The sequence below is a fragment of the Leptosomus discolor genome, chromosome 3 (assembly GCF_034619465.1).
Source record: "Leptosomus discolor isolate bLepDis1 chromosome 3, bLepDis1.hap2, whole genome shotgun sequence".
Lineage (NCBI taxonomy): Eukaryota > Metazoa > Chordata > Aves > Leptosomiformes > Leptosomidae > Leptosomus > Leptosomus discolor.
In genome coordinates this window covers 76696108-76716161 of record NC_141393.1, presented here as the reverse complement: position 1 = coordinate 76716161, position 20054 = coordinate 76696108, and the positions used below count along the sequence as shown (strand labels likewise).

The 20054-nt window shown below is 38.9% G+C and overlaps 1 protein-coding gene across 2 annotated transcripts; it reads left to right on the top strand.

Annotated features, from left to right (window-relative positions):
* The first annotated feature begins 1273 nt into the window (after positions 1 to 1273).
* On the top strand, positions 1274 to 17482 carry RNPC3 (RNA binding region (RNP1, RRM) containing 3). Of its 2 annotated transcripts, none has more exons than XM_086463496.1 (15): positions 1274 to 1495; positions 2651 to 2698; positions 3824 to 3942; positions 5120 to 5200; positions 5958 to 6069; positions 6554 to 6622; positions 8064 to 8212; positions 9176 to 9301; positions 10192 to 10328; positions 11182 to 11343; positions 11523 to 11617; positions 11697 to 11755; positions 12275 to 12407; positions 13369 to 13441; positions 17254 to 17482. In XM_086463496.1, exons 1-14 carry the CDS (start codon positions 1274 to 1276, stop codon positions 13426 to 13428), a joined length of 1572 nt encoding a protein of 523 aa, XP_086319622.1. In that variant the 3' UTR covers positions 13429 to 13441; positions 17254 to 17482. The 2 variants fall into 2 exon arrangements, with proteins under 2 accessions (XP_086319622.1, XP_086319621.1); XM_086463495.1 differs by having other exon boundaries at positions 16321 to 17482.
* The last annotated feature ends 2572 nt before the right edge of the window (positions 17483 to 20054 follow it).

The window sequence follows — 20054 nt, the reverse complement described above, 5'->3', positions numbered from 1 at the left end:
CAGGTGTACTGCACATAGTGCCAGGACCACCCTGACTCTTCAAGGAAAAGAAGTGGCCTTGACAACTGTATGGACTGAAGGCCTTAATTTTTCTGTTGAAAGATACAATAAACAATAATTCCCCATCCTCTGGGTATACTGCACAGCCTACAAAATGTGTTTTCTCTGTGGCTGGCTTCAGAGCTCCCAACAGCAGTCCCAGAGCTTGGGTCTCTGTGCTCTTGCTGCCCGGTGGCAGGGCAAGTCCTTCAGGCTCTGCACAGTGGCATCAGGTGCCATGGCTGTCGGCCCGAGCCAGCAGCAATAGCGATCTAGGCAGGTCCTTTGCCAGCCAGCAAAAGATAATTAGGTATGGCAAGACCTGAGATTTCATCACTCAAATTTGGTTTTTTTTTTCCTCCCCTTTTGAGATCACAGCCTCTGGCCTCAGAAAAAAACGCAGGCTTTGGATTAGCCTGGCTGGCTGCAGTAGAAGCAGGCTGGAAGGTGCCTCTGTACTCCCCACCCACGCTGCAAATCCCACCTCCTGCCGGTAACTTCAGGTTGTCATGATGGCTGTGCTTCACCCATGCTGCCTGCCTTGGCCAGGCACAGCTGCTATCATGAGGCAGCGTATTAACGTCTATGCCAGAAGGATCTTAACACCTTGCTGTTCAGGTGAAGCGGCAGGAGGGATAAAGAAGTCTCTTCAGCTAAAGGCTAATGAAAACGGCATTTTAAAGTACAACTTCTTTCAATTCAATCTGAAGACAAGCTCTTCGCTGTTAAGGGAGGGGAAGAAAGGAAGGGTCGTCACTCCCTTCGAAGCATTATTTCAGATTTGACTAAGGCAGATTCTGTGTATCCCCTGTCTAAGGCACCACCGGGCAGAGACACGGCCCTAAAGAACAGCTGGCGGACAGCCCACCACGGCGCTCACGGCAAGCCCGGCACCACCGAGACAGTGGGAGCGGGCAGCCCCCGGGCCAGAGGAAAGGCAGGGCCAACCACACCAGCTTACCGCGCCGCCCCGTTCCGCCCCGCAGCCGCCAGCGGACCCCAACACGGCGCCAGGGCCGGCTCGGGCCGGCGGGACCCGAACCCGCGGCCCCGCCACACCGCGACGACCGCCCCAGCGCGCGCTTCCCGCCCTGCCCGCCGGTGACAGCCCACCCTGCGGCGCCGCCAGTCTCGCGAGACTTGAGGCCCGAGCCCCCGCCGTCTCCGCTCTCGCGAGATTTTCCCCCCTCGCTTCCGGGTGCGCGCGGCTGCCGCCCCGGCCCTGGGCGCTGCGATGGCGGCGCCGGGTCGCGACGAGGCGCGGGCGGTCGGCGCGGGGCTGGGCACCGGCCCGCCTCACCCCGGCGTCCCGCCTCACCCCGGCGTGGCGCGGCGGCGGGGCCGGACGCTGCTGGTGCGGCACCTGCCCGCCGAGCTGACGGCGGCGGAGAAGGAGGATCTGCTGAAGCACTTCGGGGCGGTGTCTGTGCGCGTCCTCTCGGACCACGGGCGGCTGGTGAGGGCTGGGGCCTGGGGCGGCTCCGGGCGGCGAGGGCGGAGGAGAGGCCTGCCGCCGTCCTGGGCCGTTTGCCGCGCCTCTGCGAGGGGGATGAGTGTTTGCCTGGTCAGGGCTCTGCCTTCTCCCCGCTGGGGCCGGTGGGTCTGCGGCGCTGTGGCCGGGAGAGCACCGCTGGGCCGAGGCGGGAGGTCGGGAGAGCCTCTGACACGGGAGTCCCGTTCCCTTGACCGCAGCTTTGACCTCGTTTGTTGCTGGGAATGGATCTGTGAGAAAGCAGTGCAGAAGGGTCTGCCGGTAGGCGTAGGGATGCTGTCTTTTGAAATCTTCATTTAATTTTATTTTTTTCCTTCTCCAAATGACTAAAATATAGGAATATTTATCTGGTGACGAATGCTGTTTAGAGAGAGAGCCTTGTGTTCCTGCAGAACTGCAGATAAATGATGTCTGCATCTTGTGTCACGGTCAGGCTTTCTTTTATAGCATATTAAAAATAATGACTGTACTGATCTTCCTGATAGCTGTTCTTATAACAGTATTAATGTTTGGTTTTTTAATACCAAATCACATAGCAGCAAGATGAGGTAATAAAGTTTGTTAAAACAGGTTTAGGATGAACTGTATATTGTGTAAGGGTTTGATCTAATTTGGAAAGCCTGAGTTATTTTTAAACTTAAAAAGTAAGGGAAAATGTTAGAAACCTTCCAAACTTTCAGAATGCAACAATAGTTATGACTTTTGTAGCAGGAAAAGTATTACTTTTTGGAGTTGCTTTGAAAATGTTCTGCTGAGAGGTCCTGAAATAAATATCTTTGTTTGAAAAGAGGATTAAATTTCTTTATCACTATGTATTTCCTTGCAGTTTAGGATGACTTTTACTCTCTAGAAAAAAGAATACTATTGTCCTGTATTCCTTCAAACTGCTGAGTTCCTATCTTAATTTTTGACTGCAGAAGGTGCTTGTCCTGAATTCTTAAGAAAAATGTTCTCTAGTCCTTCACCTTTGCCTCACATGGGAGTTAGATGACTCCTATGAGGAAGCTTTCAAATATGTAAACTTGAACTTATGAATTACTTGTGGATATGTGTTTTACAAGCTATTTCTTACTTTTTAGATTTGAATAAAGTATGACAATTTCTTTGTTTGTTTTGTAGAAACATACTGCTTTTGCTACTTTTCCCAGTGAAAATGCAGCTGTGAAGGTTTGTATTGAGTTCGTTATTGAATGTTTTTAGCAAAGCACTTTTCTGAATTGCCAATTGTGCTGTAAAATGTTTTACACATCATCTAGTACTCAGTGTTGCAGAAAAAACACAGACCAATGTGATATTAGAGCTCTGTTTCAAGAGGTGCTTGAAGGATTTGGTACTCTACTTCTGTAGAGTCATAAGAAAGGTGTGTTGGAAGGGGCTTGTGGATATCATCTGATCCAACCTGTCATTTAGCGCATGGCAAACTTAGATGAGTTGGGACTGATCAGGGCCTTGCCTAGGGTGTCTGTGCATTTGTATATAAACGATAAACCAAGCATAATTTACTTGCCTCCTGCATAATTGCATATTTGCCATAAAATTCAGATGTAGAGACGTACACAATTCAAGACTGCCTTGTATGCCCAGCTTTGATAAGAAAAAGAAAACTACCATGTTAATGGAGGACATGGCTGCCAAAAAGGTAGTACTAATAATGCTTTTTAAATATGAATCTGGTAAAAAGCCTGTGTCCTGAATTTTCCTCTTATGCCCTGTTTTTTTAGTGTTGCTTTTTTTTTTTTTTTTAGGCCATGCTGTAACATACTGCTCAAAAAGATTACAAAAACTGTGTGAGGTGAACTGTGGTGAATTGGGTTGCTTTGTCTCAATTGTTAGCAGCCTGTCAGGATCTGGACTTGCAGAATGCTGGAGCATCCTAGTGTCACTGTTAAGAATCTTGCATTTTAAGATTCCCAGCTATTAATAGTGGACTTTAGCATGTTTGTCATTCATGAGCAAGGGGTTGGTTACTTGGAATCACAGGGGTTTACTAGGCTGTGTAATAAGTATCACTGTTAAGGCTTCAGTCTTGCTACTGTGTTCAGGCGACCTAAATCTCTGCAATGGTTCTAGCTGTGCAATCTCACCTTTTTCCTTCCTGCCAGCAGGAAAGAGGCTGCTAAAAGCAGGAACAGTGCAGAGCTACCTGCGTCTGCAGTGGCACTTAGCTTGAAGCAGTTGGGGCTGCATCCTATGGCTAGTTTACCAACCAAAGGGAAAACAGTTATGCTTTGAAATAATTCTAATATTTTTGCTCTTCCCTTTCTTTCTTTCCTCCATTGTAATTATTTGAAGGCTTTGCCAAGACTGCATCAGCTGAAACTTTTAGGTCACACCTTAGTTGTTGAATTTGCGAAGGAGCAAGATAGTGTGCAGGTACTTAGCCAGCCTTCTGTCTCAGAGAAGTGTAAAAGGTATGTGCATAATAATTTGGTTTCTGTGTTTGTGGTCAAGGAAAGGAAATTCCATATTCACGCTACTTTCATAGTACTGTTAAGCCAAAGGATAAATTGTAACCATCTAGACGTGTTAACAGGCAGGTTCAGATCTGTAGAAAAGTGACTGTGTTCCTCCCATTAGTATTGTTTCATTCAGTTTCATCCTGAAGTAATTCACTTCCGTATTCCTGTAGTTACTAATATCTTTAATCAGCAGATGGTCCTGTTTGTTCTCATTTACAGAGCAAGACTCCCGTCTGTGTAAGCTGACCTCTGTGTTGCACAAGTTCCCTGTGATTAAAAAAGACTCTTCGACTTTTTTTTTTTTGTCAGCATTGTGATTTTCTTTTGCTGGTAGACAGTGCGTGCAGCGCTTTCCTAATGTTTCTTTCTAATCTAATCAAATGTCAGGAAGAAATGACACCTGCTAGCATAACTGTATGAGACTGTACTGTTACAGCCACTGGCTTCTAAGCTGGAGCTGATTTACATGGATCTAGCTTGAAGTGTGAGCAGAACAAACATAAAACTGTCCAAGGCTCTCTTCAAATAGTTAATGAATATGTAATATTTTAAAATAAAATAAAAAAATGAATTAATTCTAATGCTAGTGTGACCAAGAACTGGGATAGCTTGGATTTCAATTGTCTGTCAAGTACTTAATTAAAAAAATAAGTTGTATAGTTAGGGTTTCAAGTTTACTTGTGTAATACGTAACTAAGTGATAAAAGCTATGTGATAGTGCTTACTTAAAATCAGCTATAGAGGTTTTAAGTTATTCATTCCACACTCTGAATACGAACAAATCAATAATTTAATACCTTTGATTATGTATAGTCTCTGAACAGAGAGTAATGTGAAATAATTTTAGTTCTTTTCCTGTGAGTAGATTTAAGTCAGACTTATCTGAATATAGGGAGACTTACTTAAATCTGCATAAATATTTATTTTAGAAGTCTGGCTACTGTAATTAGCCACATATATTGATACTTAAGAATTAAAAATGGCTGTAGTAATGCCGTTGATAAAAGATATTAAGAATACTACACTAATCTATTTGTTACATTTTTAATAGATGAGATTAAACTTATTTCATATGTTTTGTAAGGCACTTAAACTTTTCCATTTTAATTAATGCTAAATTAATTTTCAGTTCAGAAGAACCAGTGAAAGAAGAAGAGAAGAAAGAACCAAGCTGTGTTAAAATAGAGAATGGAATTGCACCCAACCATGGGTTAGTGGCCTTTTTTTGTCTTAATTGTTTTATTCTGTTACAGTTTATTTTGAAATAAGCATTGTGCACTGTTTAACAAGAGAGAATGCATCATGCTGCGTTCTCTCTCGTTCCATAGTATGCTGCTGTTCTACATGCAGAGCTGTAGGAGTTGTCACAAAGATGAAATTTTAGTTCTTCAAGTTTAGAACCCTCACAGTTGGGTAGTGACTGGTGCTTTGAGCCATGAAGTTGTGGGTTGCATAATAGCCTTCTAGCACCGTGCTTTGCTTTCTCAGGGGGAGCTGAGGACTGGGTAGGTTGTCCCAATGTCAGCTGCAGAATACTGTTGACTTCTGCTTTTCCAGTGGTTTCTTGTTCTTTTTTCCCCCATTTGCATTTTTGTATACATGAAGAATACTTTTGGTTTGGAGCTAATAAATCCAGGACTTTGAGCATTGAGTTTTTGATGTGTCCAGCGTACGATGCTCTGCTTTTGGTTTTGGGCATGTTGATTGTTTCTGTGCTTCAGGCTTTTTGCATGTGTCGGTACTTTCATTGTGCCCAAGCCCAGTAAGTCTGGCGTGCATTAGAGGACTGCTCCTTCATGTTAAAGGCGTAATGTAAATCACCCAAAACTGTTCTAGGGGAAATAATAATATTTTAGTGATACTTCAGATGTAATGAATAGTTAAACCTCTAGTAGTCATTAATTGTTACCAGTCATTATGTGGCAATGGTGCTAAGATGTCTTGGTTTTAATTTCTTTTTTCCTCAGCCTCACCTTTCCCATCAATTCTTGCCTCAAATATTTGTATCCACCACCTTCAAGTACAATTCTAGCAAATATAGCAAATGCCTTGGCAAGTGTGCCCAAATTTTACGTCCAGGTAAGTAAAAAAAAAAAAAAAAAAAGAAAGTATAAAAATAAAAATATCCTTTTGTGTCTTGTAATTATTCACAGAAATAATTTTTGTCATAGTAAATACTACCTTTCCTGTGGTAGTGTTAACCAGTGTTAATGTTTTACTGTGGTGAGATAGTAAGATTTCATTGACCAGAAGTAACTTACTTCATTGACACTGCAGACTTAACTGGATATGATCTTCCTAATTAGATGTGAGTTGAGTACTTGGGATTTCATTCTGAGAAGTTGCTTTACTTTTTTCGATTAGCCTTTTTAGGGTGTTGCTCATATTTACCATTCATGTTGGATCTCAAATGCAAATTGTTTAATAACCAATGTAGTTGTGTTGTCATTAAAACTATGCTGATACACACCTGCCAGGAATTACCGGCTATGATGATACCTAGCAAGGAACTGTTTTCATTTATTTATTTAAAGGAAATCTTCCTTATCTTGAATCATTTCAGGTACTTCATCTTATGAATAAAATGAATCTTCCTCCACCTTTTGGACCAATTACTGCTCGCCCTCCCATGGTAACTTTTTAATAAATGTTTTAAGTACTGTAAAACTGATTCATAATTTAAAATGTTAGCAACATGGTAGAAGATCTAAGTTCCAACTTGTAAAAGTCTCTAGAACGTAGCAGATACTCAATGAAATGCAGCAGTAAGATATGCATGTTAGTCTTCTAAAGAAATCTTTTTAACGATACTAAGAACAAAGAAATACACTTGTATGACAGTACTATTGGAATATTTCAGGCTATTGAGTAGCATCATGTTACAGATACAGGAAATAATGCCATTAGCCCATTACCTTACAAAGGTGTGTTAAGTTCTTTGATCCATGTGTTTCTTTGGAGTTCTGATTAAATTCAGATTGTTCATGAGATTATACAGTGGTTTTGGATTTAACTTGCTCTGTTTCCAGGGTGTTTTTTGAAAGAGGCAGGGTTGAGGGAAACTAGCAGAGGCTGAGGGACCTGTTTCCGAAGAGAAATAGAAATACCAGCTCTGTGGTCTCAGTTCTCTGGTGCTGTGATCTGTTGGTTTACGTGACCACCAGCGGATTGCATTAATAGTGATAGCTGTGGTATTTGGGTATAATGAAGCTGTGCTCCACTACACTTTGTGTTTGCCCTAACAGAACACCTGCTTCTAATAACAGGGGAGCTAGCTGGTAAAGAAAACTATGAAATAAATCTGTCAAATTCACACTGATTTTCTGCGAATAATTTTGTTGGTTGCCTGGTATTGGCAGGTTAAGCACTGTGAATTTAATGGTCGTGCAAAAAAGAGTAGTAAGGTGAGAAGCCAGTCCTCGAAATTCCTAGAGCAGTTTCTAAAGGGCACAGAGTATTTCTAATGCCAGAAGACATCAGTGCTCTATGGAACTGATGGTACGTAAAAATATCTGTCAAGTGTAGTAAGATTGTTGAAAGTGGGGCTGGAGATGATTTTGTGCATAGGGAATTCCTTATATGTGGTTTTTGCCATCTCAGTGAAAAAACCTGATTACTTTCATGAAGACCTCTCTCCTCACAGAAATAGAAATGGAACTTTGATAGGTGGTGGAAGGTTCAGTGTAGAAACAGACTGCTTGGGAGCTTAGGCCCACTCCCGTATGTTTTTACCATATTCTTCTCAGGAAAGTCCTTAAAGCTGAGTGCAAAGTAAAAACCCAGGGCCATGGCTGCTGTTTATTTTTATCTCCTCAAATTAAAAGAATGAAAACATTCACTGTTACACTTCAGAAAACAGCAAATGTTTTTCTTATGGGAAGTTTTCGTTAGTAATGTAGTTTAGCAAGATAGCATCTAGATCCCTATAAACATACTTTTAAAAAGTGCTTCTTGTAATCATCTGATTTATTGCTTTGACTGTTTTTATCATGTAAAGGAAAACAAAACATGCCATTTCTTTTCTTAAAATGTGTAGTTAGTTCTTTTTTTTTTAACTTTTTCTCCATAATTAGTATGAAGAGTATTTACCAGTGCCTGTGCCACCTCCCCCTATCCCACCTCTGCCTCCTGAAGAGCCTCCTTTGCCTGAAGAGGAAGAAGAGCAACTGTCTAGTGGAGATGAATCAGAATATGAAAGTGACAATGAGGAGGAAAAGGAGAGGTGTGCATTTTACAGTCATTTGCAAGCTTTTGGGCTCTTTTAAAGTGATGTTTTTACTTTTCTAGCTTCTAGTTCAGCAAATGGTGGAATCTGTTAACATTTGCAGTGTACAGGTAATCTTTCCAGATGCTTAAGGAAGCTCCAGAGTGACTTAAAAGCAGAAGGACAGTGCTGCTTTGAATCACAGTAAGAGAAGGAAAATGGCCAAATGGCGTGCAGACTATCACTTGTTCCCAAGGCCAAAAACCCAACAAAGCAAACTCTCAGAATGAAGAGAGAATGCAGATATAATGAAGCAGTAATTAGTTTTTCTGGATTCTTCATTTTCCCACATCATTAGTGAGTAAATTACTCAGCCTGAACCATATGTGTACTCTGACCTCCAAAATGTTCCTTGTGCATCAGTGTGTATTGCTAGGAGTAATAATAATGGAGGTTGGTTGTGCTGAGGATTCTCTTGCAGTTTTGGGCCTGAATTACATCATCATAGCTGTTTTTTTTAATCTTTAAGCTAATACTAAATGGGGAAGCAATTGTCTTTATTTGCTATTTAAACTGAAAAGTAAATCAGAAAGTCCCTGTGCTGTCTTCAGAAAAATACATGCGTTTGGAAAAAGGCACCTCCTGTTGAGTGGAAATTGTATTATAAAACAAGGTTCAGTGTGCGGCTTCGTAGCGTTTCTGCAGCGTCAGTGTCCTAATTAGGTGCATGCTTGGGGAAGGAAGGGGCATCAGTGAAGTCATTACCCTTTTGATCAGTCACTGAAGTGCTCTGTGTGTATTGATTTGCTATGTGTTATTGTTTATTAATGTAGTTTTGGTCTTAAGGTAGCTAGATTTGTAACTGTGTTCTGAAAAGTTGTATTTTAAGGGCTTTAAGGAAGGGAGAAGGGTTTTCAAAATGAGTGTTTTCAAATAAACTGTAAACTGCTTTGATTCTTTTTACAATTTTGTTTAAAATAGAATGACCAAGTTGATGGAATTGGCAACCCTTCAGCCTAAAAGACCAATAAACACAAAGAGACGTGGTGTTAGAAAAAAGCAAAGAATTAAAGATTTGCTGAACGTTCCCGTGTGTACTCCCCACAGGTTTGTATTATTTTTGTGATTTTTGCCCTTTTTCAGAAGATTATTCCTTTTGCTAAATGATGTTCTCTGTATCATGTTTGCTTTAATGTTTCTGTTTTAAAATGGGTGTTCTTTGCAGTTAGGTAAATTTGGTAGTGGAGTTGGTCTTCTCTTATCCTCATGCTTGGTTTTATTACACTGAGGGTCCAAATTTTCATGTAATTTGAACTCAGGTCTGCTCAACAACCTTAATCTGTAAAGTGTGCCTGCTTCAAGCTGTGGTTATCCTGTTATCAAAGTAATAAAAATACCTTTTTCATAAAAAAGAAAAACAATTTTATATTGCAAAACAATTTTATATCGCAGCCCTGACAGAAGTAATCTGGATTTGTTGTTTGGGATACTTAAAATAAAACAGATGATACTAGAAGAATAAAACCTGATTTAGTTTAAAATAAGTTTAGTTTTTGAAACTGCAGTACTATGGTACAATAGACACCAGTGTAGTGTTTCTTTGTAGTGGTGATCAATTGTGAGTGCCTTTTTACTAGTAGCTTTCTCCCTCCAAGTGACTTGCTATGTTTCTTGAAAATTTAGTACGTTTTATACGCTATATGAGAGCAGCAGCAGGGCCACTTATTTTTCATATTTAAATTACTGATAAAGGTTTTCATAAGTGCCTGTCTATACTGTAATGTGGCATGTAATTCTTGTTTTTGCTGTCACTGCCAGCCATATCTACTGTATCTGCAGTGTTTTAATCAACTTGAACTATATTGGGTGAAATTTATGAAATGGAGAACTCATGTATTTGTGGTAAACAGCAGCATAAAATCTGTCTGGAAGAAAGCTTCTATTTGACTATGCATTTGTCAGTGTCTGAATCTTTAATGTGCTGTTGTTTTCAACAGTAATTTGCACCCTACACTGTCACCTTCAGATGTCTTTGAGCAGCCACAGCATGTAGGTCATAAAAAAATCGAGTTCCATATTACTACTGATATCCCAGCTGTTCTTCAGATAAACTCTGAAAAAGAAGAAAAAAATGGTAAGAGTTTGTACTTCAAATGTGTTTAATATTAAATTCATGTGGTTTCAGTGTGTAGAAGGCTGCTGAAATTTACTCCAGGGAATTCTTTTCTTCTTTTGCATTGAAGCTTTCATAAACGGTATACATCAGGGTTTGTTTAAGAACCAGCTTGCGCCTGGATTTGCTGTTTTTTCCGACGTTAAAGCACAGAACTCTGCTTTGGTGTACAGTAAAGGATCCAGAGGATTTTAGAGGTCTCTTTCTCTCCTGTGTGATCTGTGGGTTGATGGTGAATTGTACTCTCTTTTAAATGTTAAGGTGTTTTTAACAAATCTGTTAACAAATGCATTCTCGGTATTGTATAGTGTAATTGCATATATCAGGCTAATTTCAGATTTTCCTTTTCCAGCTCTTAGAGAGCAGCATTCGAGTGATTGCCAGCTCCTTCTCTGTGATGCACTGATTATCTGCTATAAAAGTGCTGGGCGATAATAGCGATGATGTGTGATGGTTTCTTATAGGGTTATGGTCAGTCTGTTTTTCTTGGTACTTCACCCTAAAATACAGTTTCTTTGAATGAAAATCAGATAAACCATTGAAACGGGCACAGGTTTGAACAGCAAGGCTAGTCTTACCTTAACTGCCATGTGCCATGGCTTTTATTTGCAGTACAGTTGATTTTATAGGGCCATATAGAGCAGGTGTTTGTCAGACCTGGGGTTAAGACACCTTTCTTTAAGAATATGCTCAAACTGCTTTATGAAGTCTGCTATAGTAAAATGTTACTGAAAGGAGTATACTTTTTTGCTTGCTGTTAATCCTCTTGTAAATAAACATACAAACCACTTACAGAATATGTTGAAATTTTCAGATCTCTATGCAACCACAGGAGAAATCAATAATACAGGCTTTGGAAGGATTTTCCCAGCTCCTAGCTCAAATGATAAAATGGAAACTGAAGAGGAGGAGGATGAAATACCATCAGAGTTTATTTCTAGAAGGGATTTAGAAAAAAACAGACTTTCTAGAGAAGGTATAACTGTGAGAATAAATTATCTAATATTAGCTCTTTGATTTGTTGCAACAAGTAGTTTAAATAAGTATTTCTGTTATTAATTGATCATATATTAAATTTAGTTATTTTATACTGAGTAAAAATACAAAGTAAATAAATGAGCTAAATAAAACATTGTCTGTTTTTCTGTCTTCAAGAAATGGAAAAATTTTCTGTTTTCAAAAACTATGAGCCAGGTGATCCAAATTGTAGGATATATGTGAAGAATTTAGCTAAACAAGTTCAAGAAAAGGTAGGTAAACAAACAAATTAAGTATTTATCAAAAGGGCTTTTTATCAGCTTTCCTCTTATACCTACCCTTTAATTTCAGGATCTCAAGTTCATTTTTGGAAGATATGTTGACTTTCAGTCAGAAGTGGAACGAAATATGTAAGTTAATTTGGTACTTGGTTAAAAATAAGGCTTTCATATTCACTTGTATAATACTGGTGAAAATTATGATTTAAAAACTAGTAATTCTTTTTTTATTTATGCTTCTGCATAAAGAAAAAATGTGTTTCATCTGCATTCATTGCAAGTACAGAAATAGAATTATTTTTGAACAAGGACTCGGGACCCTCATATTTTACCCTTATATTTTTGTTACCAAATTCCCTGTTTATTGGCTAAACGACAGAGAATGAAGTCTAGGTGATTGTGTGTGTCTGATGATTTTGCATGTGTTGTGTTTACTACAGTTGCACACCAATTTGGCATCCTGCAGTCTAATGCCACTTTTCACTAGTTTCCCCCAGGAAAAATGGTCTCTAATGACATAATTCCTGCTTGTAGGCTCTGCTTCTCTTTCAGCTATTTCTCCGACCTGAGGCATGACAATTATATTTGTACTGTGAAATATGAAAGTGTGGTTTAACATGAGTTGTTCCCAATTCTCAAATTTGCCTTTAGGTTTGATATACGTTTGATGAAGGAAGGCCGTATGAAAGGACAAGCTTTCATTGGACTTCCTAATGAAAAAGCAGCTGCTAAAGCTTTAAAAGAAGCAAACGGATACGTCTTATTTGAGAAACCCATGGTGGTTGTATCTTTTTCTTCAAACATTTACATTATATTGTTTATAATCTGTCCATCCATCTCTCTGGTTTTGCTGTCAGAGTGTTCTACTTACTTGAAACCTATGGAAAGAAGAAATACGTTAAGAAAACCAGGCAGCATAGCACAGTGTACTGCCGTTAATTTTATGATAACTGAAAAATACATAGCTGTACCTCTTCTGAAGTAGGAAAGTAAATGTACTTTATTTAAGACAATAAAATTGTCTTCTCTGGTCTTAGCTCTTTGATCCTGCCAACACAATACAAAAGATAATCTTGTTTTTATGACCCTGTATTTAAATGAAGTAGGCTTTTTGACTTGGTTAAGCCTGTGTTTACAGAATTAAGACCTTAAAGAAATGTTCCTGTCAGGATCAGTCGTCTCTAGACTGCTTCTCCAGCTGGAACTGTCAGTTACTTTCTGAGCCTCTGTAACATGTTGGTATTTATACATAAAAAACAGGACAATGCAGTCAAAAAGTGTAGAAGTCCTTTCTTATTTCTTGCTTAAATGTTTTGTAGTTTATTTCCTTTTCTTCTTACTCTTGTTCACACCAGCCTCTGTTCCTTTTACCTTTTTTTCCTGCCAAATACTGAGACGTCAGAGTTACATAATTAATGTGCTGGGGTGGAGGATTGTAAATACCAAGCATTTATCTTGCTGTATGTACTTATTCTGTTTGCACCTAACCTGTGCCTGGTTACTCCTCCTTATTTAATTAGTGTTGTAAACCCTTGGCCAGGCTCTCTTACAATTTTTTTTGTACTGCAGATCGATGAGGTCCTAATCTTTGACTGATAGACACTGTTGTTATAAAACTTGGTACCGTAGTAGAACTGATTCACAGATAAAGGCCACTTTATCTTTTGCTGAAATAATACTTCTTTTTTGTTTCTTGATTCGCTTCTGTTTATCGTTGACACTTGCAGTCCTTAACAGAATCTCAGCAATTTGCTCGTTCAGCTAGACCAAAACAGGATGCCAATGAAGGGAAAAGGAAAAAATAGAATGCTGCACAAGGTATGGATTCTCTGCCTGAAAATATAAATAAAGAAATAGGCTGGGGGGGGGTTGTTTATTTGTTTTGTTGGCTTTTTTCTTTGTTTTTATTATTATCTTTTTAATGGCTTCTTTAGGAATAGTGATGGTGGAGGGGAATTGTTCCATATAATTTTCTGTTCTTAAATGTGCACTTATAAAAGAAAACCAGAATGCAGAGTATGTAGTTGGTGTAAGTTTAAAATATTGCTTCTTGCTCTGTTTAGAAACTCTGAGACTGCCATTTCCCTAATCCTGATATCCTATAGTGGTTCTCAGTGTCTCTAATCCTGGGAAGCTGGGAGAATAATCCTGTGGAATTGGACCACTTGCACTTCAGTAATCTTTCAGGGGTTTGGCTTTGAGAAGAGTTGCCTCTTTTCTTCTTCCCTTTCATTCCTGCTATTGTAAAGTGATCCTGAAGAGCTGTTTCGAGCCATAAACTCGCGTCTGCCAGCTCTGTAAAGGAACCTTTGGCTTTGCTAACTTTGGAAAATGAGATCTTAGGGCTGTTGCAGCATCCTTGAAACTTGTTTGATTTAGGAGAGGATATTGAGTCAGAAAGTGCTGCTTAGCGTTGCATTGATCAAGGCTCCATTTGTCATGCAATGCATAGGTCCTGATTTCTGGCATTACTGTCTAAACTTGATGGGCAGGTAACTTTTAGCAGAAAGTAATCACTATTTATTTCCTATCGTATAGTTTTACTTCACTACATCTTACTCTAAGTATTTGTTTTATAACTCACGCAAAATCAGCTCTAATTTAACTTTGAGGGGTTTTGTGGCCTAAAAATCTTTTGAGTAGTGAAGTGTCTCAAATTAGCATGTGAAGCAACTGGTGCAAGAGTTAGAAGCACTTATTTCTCAATCTTCACCCTCTGGTATTATCAGCTGGCTCAAATTTAATGGGCGTTTAACTTAATTACAGATTACAGTTGGGCATCACTGGTTATGCCTCCACCTAAGACCAAATGAACTCAAAGCTTAGGCTGAGTGCTTCTGAAACGTTCTACTTAATTCATGATGTGTTTTTATTCTGGATTCTTTGACCAGTGTTACTTTGGAAGAAAAGTTTGAAATAAAGGGTGTGAACAGCTGGTTTTGATTTTTTTTAAAAAATTCGTTGGAGACCCCGCAGTATGGTGGTTGTGAGGGGAGTGTTTCTGTTTATAACAGTTACTTCCATTGTAGGTTTTGTGTTCTGTCAGTTCTCTAAGGATTTCTTCATCAGATTGTATTTGAGCTTGTTTCCCTCATTTCTGAGATGCTATTTGGTCTTAGCAGTTCCTATTTTGACTTACTGATTTGTGGTTTGCAAAATCCGTATTTTATCAAATTGAAGATCACTTTTTTAACAGGCGTTTTTCTGTCGTAGAAAAGAGACAAATGAGCCTTGGCTAAAGTACTCTATTATGAACAAGGTTTATGGGAATGTTTGTCTTGTTTCTTACTCCTTCCTTGTCAGAAAAGAAACTTGTATTTGTATTGCTTTATTCAGTGTCTGATCAGAAGAAAATTACTAAGGTTTCTTTAAATGCAAAAAAGAAACTTGAAGTATTTTAGCTATTGGAAGGCCTTATAAATGAAGTCTGAACTCTTATTCTTTTAGAAATACTATGTCTTTCCAACTAGTTTTGTACATTAAATCTAATTCTGACTTCACTAAACTTGCTAAATAATATTTGAATTACATAAAGAAAATAATGAGATGCTTATTTGGTGATTAATCATATTGATAGTCAACTCAGAATATTTTTTTTTTAGAGTGAGCAAACATGTACTTATGCAAGACTTATTTGTGCACCTGAAAGTCTTACATGAGTTACCTTGGTTTAATGTATCACAGGCGGAACTTCTTCCTTACCTTGACCATTTATACGTAAAGATCACAGCATGTGCCAGAGACAGATTTCTAGGGATCCATGAGGTTTAATTAGCAACATTTATTTCACTTCCCAACTAGTGATAAAACTGAACCCTATTTCTGTGTGACTACATTTTCCTGTTCCTGCTGGAATATTCTGGTGGATGTGGATTTATGATGCAGAATTCCGTGGTAGAAATCTGAGTCTGAAAGGAAGAACAGTGTCAGAATCTCATTGGAAACATAAATATGCATATAAACAAATTTATGCAAACATTTGAGGGACTTCAAATTTGATCTGTATCCCCTGTCTCAACGTTGTTGTTTTTTTAAAAACTAAATTGACGTAAGTTAAACTTCTGATTATTTTTAAACAGGAAGAAGCTGTGTTAAATTAACGAATATTTTTGCAAATATTTTTATTATTTTTTTAGTATTTTCTCTAAAAGGTTTTATCCCTTGTAGAGAAAAATAATACATATGGTTTATAAAAATACTGTGTAACTCCTTGCTGGCTGAAATGTCTTTTTCTTGATGGACTGGCGAAAATTTCAGTTAGTTTGGGGTGACTGTTTCTTCTGTAGCTAAAATACAGCTTTTTGGGAGAAAGGTTATATAGAAGAAACTGATACTGAGAGATCTCCAGCTTCTTCATAGGGAAGAAGTGACTTGAAAGCCTGCATTGAATGGAAACGTGATTGGGTTTTGGACCTGATGGAAGAAGTGAGTCTGTAACATGGCAAAGACTTGAAGGAGAATTAATGAGACAGAAGAACCTGCTGTTGTCCTAGTAGTTCAAGTTGTTAAAAAAATGTATTTGCTTTTGAATATGGAGTTCAGTGTTGGTGACCTCATCAGTCCTCATTAAACCTCATAATGGGTCAATACTGTATTTTTTCAGAGCCGTATTTGCTTTTGATAGGTAGGATAAAGTTATGTGTATGCAATACTGAGAATCAAGTAAAATTAAACCACATTCTGCTGTTCTTCTTTAGAAACATTCCTGCGTAAATACTGCAGTAATACTGTCATGCAGAGTGTATCCTTTCTTGTTGTATCCTTTTTTTGTGCAATGTTTCCCATAGCACTCAACTAAATCTTTAGTTTTCGAATAGAGTAGGTGTGGGGAGGAGTTTACATGTTTTAGAGCTTGAACTAATCTGGTAATTTTAAAAGCAAAGGGCACTTCTTTCAGGGGGAAAAATAAAAATGAAATCAATGAGTTGTCTGTGTGGCGTGAATAGACACAATGAAGGTTCCTAGTCTTAAAAGGTGGCCTCCACCTTCTTCCTCTAAGGTCATACAACTTGCAAATTTGTGGTCCAGTTCCTTAGCTTTTGGGAGCTAGAAATGTTCCACTAATGTGCGTAAAGCTGCGCTGAGCTCACACTGAGGATGTTGTCTTGGTTTTCTTTAATAATAATAATAATAACAACACATTGTTTAAAATATGTTGCAGAGCAATTCTTACTAATTTTAAAGGATTGACCAGTATTTTAGATCATTTGATAATTACTCTTGTCCTGGTATATGAGAAACAATCTGTAGTTGACTTAGTTCTTATGTTCCTTACTTTTTCTTTTTTAAGTAGAGAAGAAAATCTAACTATCTCACAATGAAGTATTTGAAATTGAACTATTAATCAACTATTTATCACTGCTACCTTTTTGTTGTTTTTTTACTGTTCTCTGCACTGAGGTAGTGTTGTTGCCAGTGATTTATATTTTTCTTGTGGGTTTCACGTTACGTTGTTGTTTAACTTACTGTAATATAAAATTAATACAGCCTGTATCTATCCAGTCAGTTTTTTTCAGACATTCACCACTTTTCTAAATACTAAGCATCTTTCAGTTTAGTTGTCGAAAGGAAGCATAACACTACTGTTTTCTGGTTGTTCTTACTTTTAACATGCCTTTGTGATGTTCCAGGTCCCTTTTGTGTTCCATCTCTTTCAAGTATTACCGAGCTGGGGGAAGAAGCAGTGTAATCATCGGGACACTTGAACTGTGCGTAGTAGCATTTCTAAAGTATTTAAGGCAGCGTATAAATTTTCTCATCTTAAAATTCCAGATATCTTTAAACTGTCACAAGACTTACATGATACATGTGTTTTGGTTTGCTTGTGAAATCTCTAATAAATTATTTCCTTTCTCTTCATTTTGCTTTCTTCTCTTCATTTTGACTTCTGTTGTGGGGTTTGGGAGTGGGAAGGAGGAGGAAGACTCTTTGTCTTAAAAGGTGAACAGTCCAATTGTAACTGCAGCATGTTCTAGGTGATTCAGAGTATGTATTTGTGTGCATCTCCTTGACTGTGATGTGTAGCTGTTAGTGTTTCAGGGTAAAAAGATAAGAAAGTCTAAGGGTAATCTCATTTTAGTATAAGTCTTTTTCCTGTCTTGGAGACTATAAGCAGGAGGACTAGTGCCCTGGCATGAATTTCTACTGTGAAATTAGGCAGTTTTCTCCTCAGTAAATAACTTTCATTGTTCATCCACATCTTGAAACATGTCACTGGTGAGTCTAAAGTAATTAAAACAAGAGCAGCAGTTAAAACACTGTTAAACCAGTGTAGGCGTGGTCCTTGCCGTGTTGAACTGTGTTTAATAAAAATCAATGCTGTGGAGGTCACGTAATAGATTTGTTACGTGCTGGGAAGATTAACATCACTTTCTAAAACCACGTGGGAAGCATTGCAATGACATTTTCTTGGCAAGAGAGTCCAGTGGATTTAAGGAGAAAATTATTCCATAAATTATTAATTCATAGTTAATGCTGTGGTAACAGGCTGGTGTAAAGACTTGTTTTGTCACCATTCCAGCTCCAAACAGCCTAAATCACTAGTATTGATTGCTGAACCGAAATAAATGTCTTTGCTGTTTTTTCAATATGAACTTGCGTAGCAGATTACTTTAAAATGCTTTTACTGGAACTCTTCCTAGCTTATTTGCTGCATGCCCATGTGGACTGTGTAGTTGTTCGTTAATTTCTTACCTGTGTTTGGAGTAGTAGGCCAGGAAAAATGCACGGAGAGGAAGTTTTCTGAGAACTTCTGAAGGGTTTGTGATGCTTGGAAGAAAGTGGCCTAGAAAAAAAAAATTAGTGTTCTGTGGCCATTCCATTATGATTAAAGCTAAGCTGTGTCATTGGTGAGTTTATGTTACTAAAGAACAAATAAAACATACTCCCCACCATCCTGTACTGAAAATCTATTAAGGAAACTTCTGCAGTGCAGTTGAGAGAACTTTTTTTGAAGTCGGAAGGCAAAGCTTTCAATTGTTTTTTGTATACTCATTTCTGCTGGCTGGTTTTTGTTCTGTTGTTTTTTTCTTTTCTTTCCCTCGGAATGTTTGTTCTGTTAGAGCTGATGTTTCAGGTCAAATCCTCTATTTTTTTTAGGAAGTCATTGGGACCAGCTTCTGAGATTACACGTAAGCTGTGAATGCAGGCTTATTTCACAGTTTTTCTTCATTGGTTAATGGCTCATAGACACAGCAACATGTCTTACTTAGTTAAATTTCTGAATATACTCCTATCACTATGATTTTAAAAGTGAAGCTGACTCAGATAATCTAACAATCATGAATTTTACTATAGTGCTCTTGTATAAATTGACTCCTTGATGTAGTAAAGATCTTGTGACAGTAGAAACTTTGTGACTCCAATCTAGTGCATGTTTCCTCTATTATATACTTTTCTATATGCACTGTGTCCTAACACCCATGTTGAGAATCATAGAATCATCATATAGTTTGGGTTGAAAGGGACCTTTAGAGGTCACCTAGTCCAACCCTCTGCAATGAGCAGGGACATCTTTAGCTGGATAAGCTTGCTCGGAACCCTGTCCAGCCTGACCTTGAATGTTTCCAGGGATGAGGCTTCTGCCTCTGGGCAGTCTGTTCCAGTGTTTCACCACTTTCATTGTAAAAAAATTTCTTCCTTATATCCATCTAAAGTTTTAGTTTAAAGCCATTACTCCTTGTCCTGTCACAACAAGCTCTGCTAAAAAGATTGCCTGCCTCTTTTTTATAGGCCCCCTTCAACTACTGGAAGGCCGCTATAAGGTCTCCCTGGAGCCTTCTCTTCTCCAGGCTTAACAACCCCAAGTCTCTCAGCCTGTCCTCACAGGGAAGGTGCTCCAGCCCCCTGAGAATCTTTGTGACCCTCCTCTGGACCCACTTGAGCAGGTCCATGTCTGTCTTATGCTGGTGGCCCTAGAGCTGAACACAACCCTGCAGGTGGGGTCTCACCAGAGTGGAATAGAGGGGGAGAATCCCCTCCCTCGACCTGCTGGCCACACTTCTCTTGATGCAGCCCAGCAATCGACTGGCTTTCTGGTGTTCATGGGCGCACATTGCCAGCTCGTATCCAGCTTTTCGTCCACCAACACCCCCAAGTCCTCGGCAGGGCTGCTCTTGATCCACTCATCCCCCAGCCTGTGTTGATACCAGGGATTGCCCCAGCCCAGGTGCAGGGCCTTGCGCTTGGCCTTGTTGAACCTCATGAGTGACAAGTATGGAACCAGGCTATTAAAATACTGCATAAAGGGCCGACTAAGTACGTTTTCAAAGCAGTGAAGTAGGGTAGCAGCAAGGTGGTGCTACAGTCAAAGACAAAAATACTTTAAAAAAAAAAAAGGTGAGATAAGTGTATATGCAGAGAGGTTTCCTTTCCCGAATCTTCAGAACAAATCTGTTTGAGAATGTAATTTTATCTTGAATCAGCACAATCA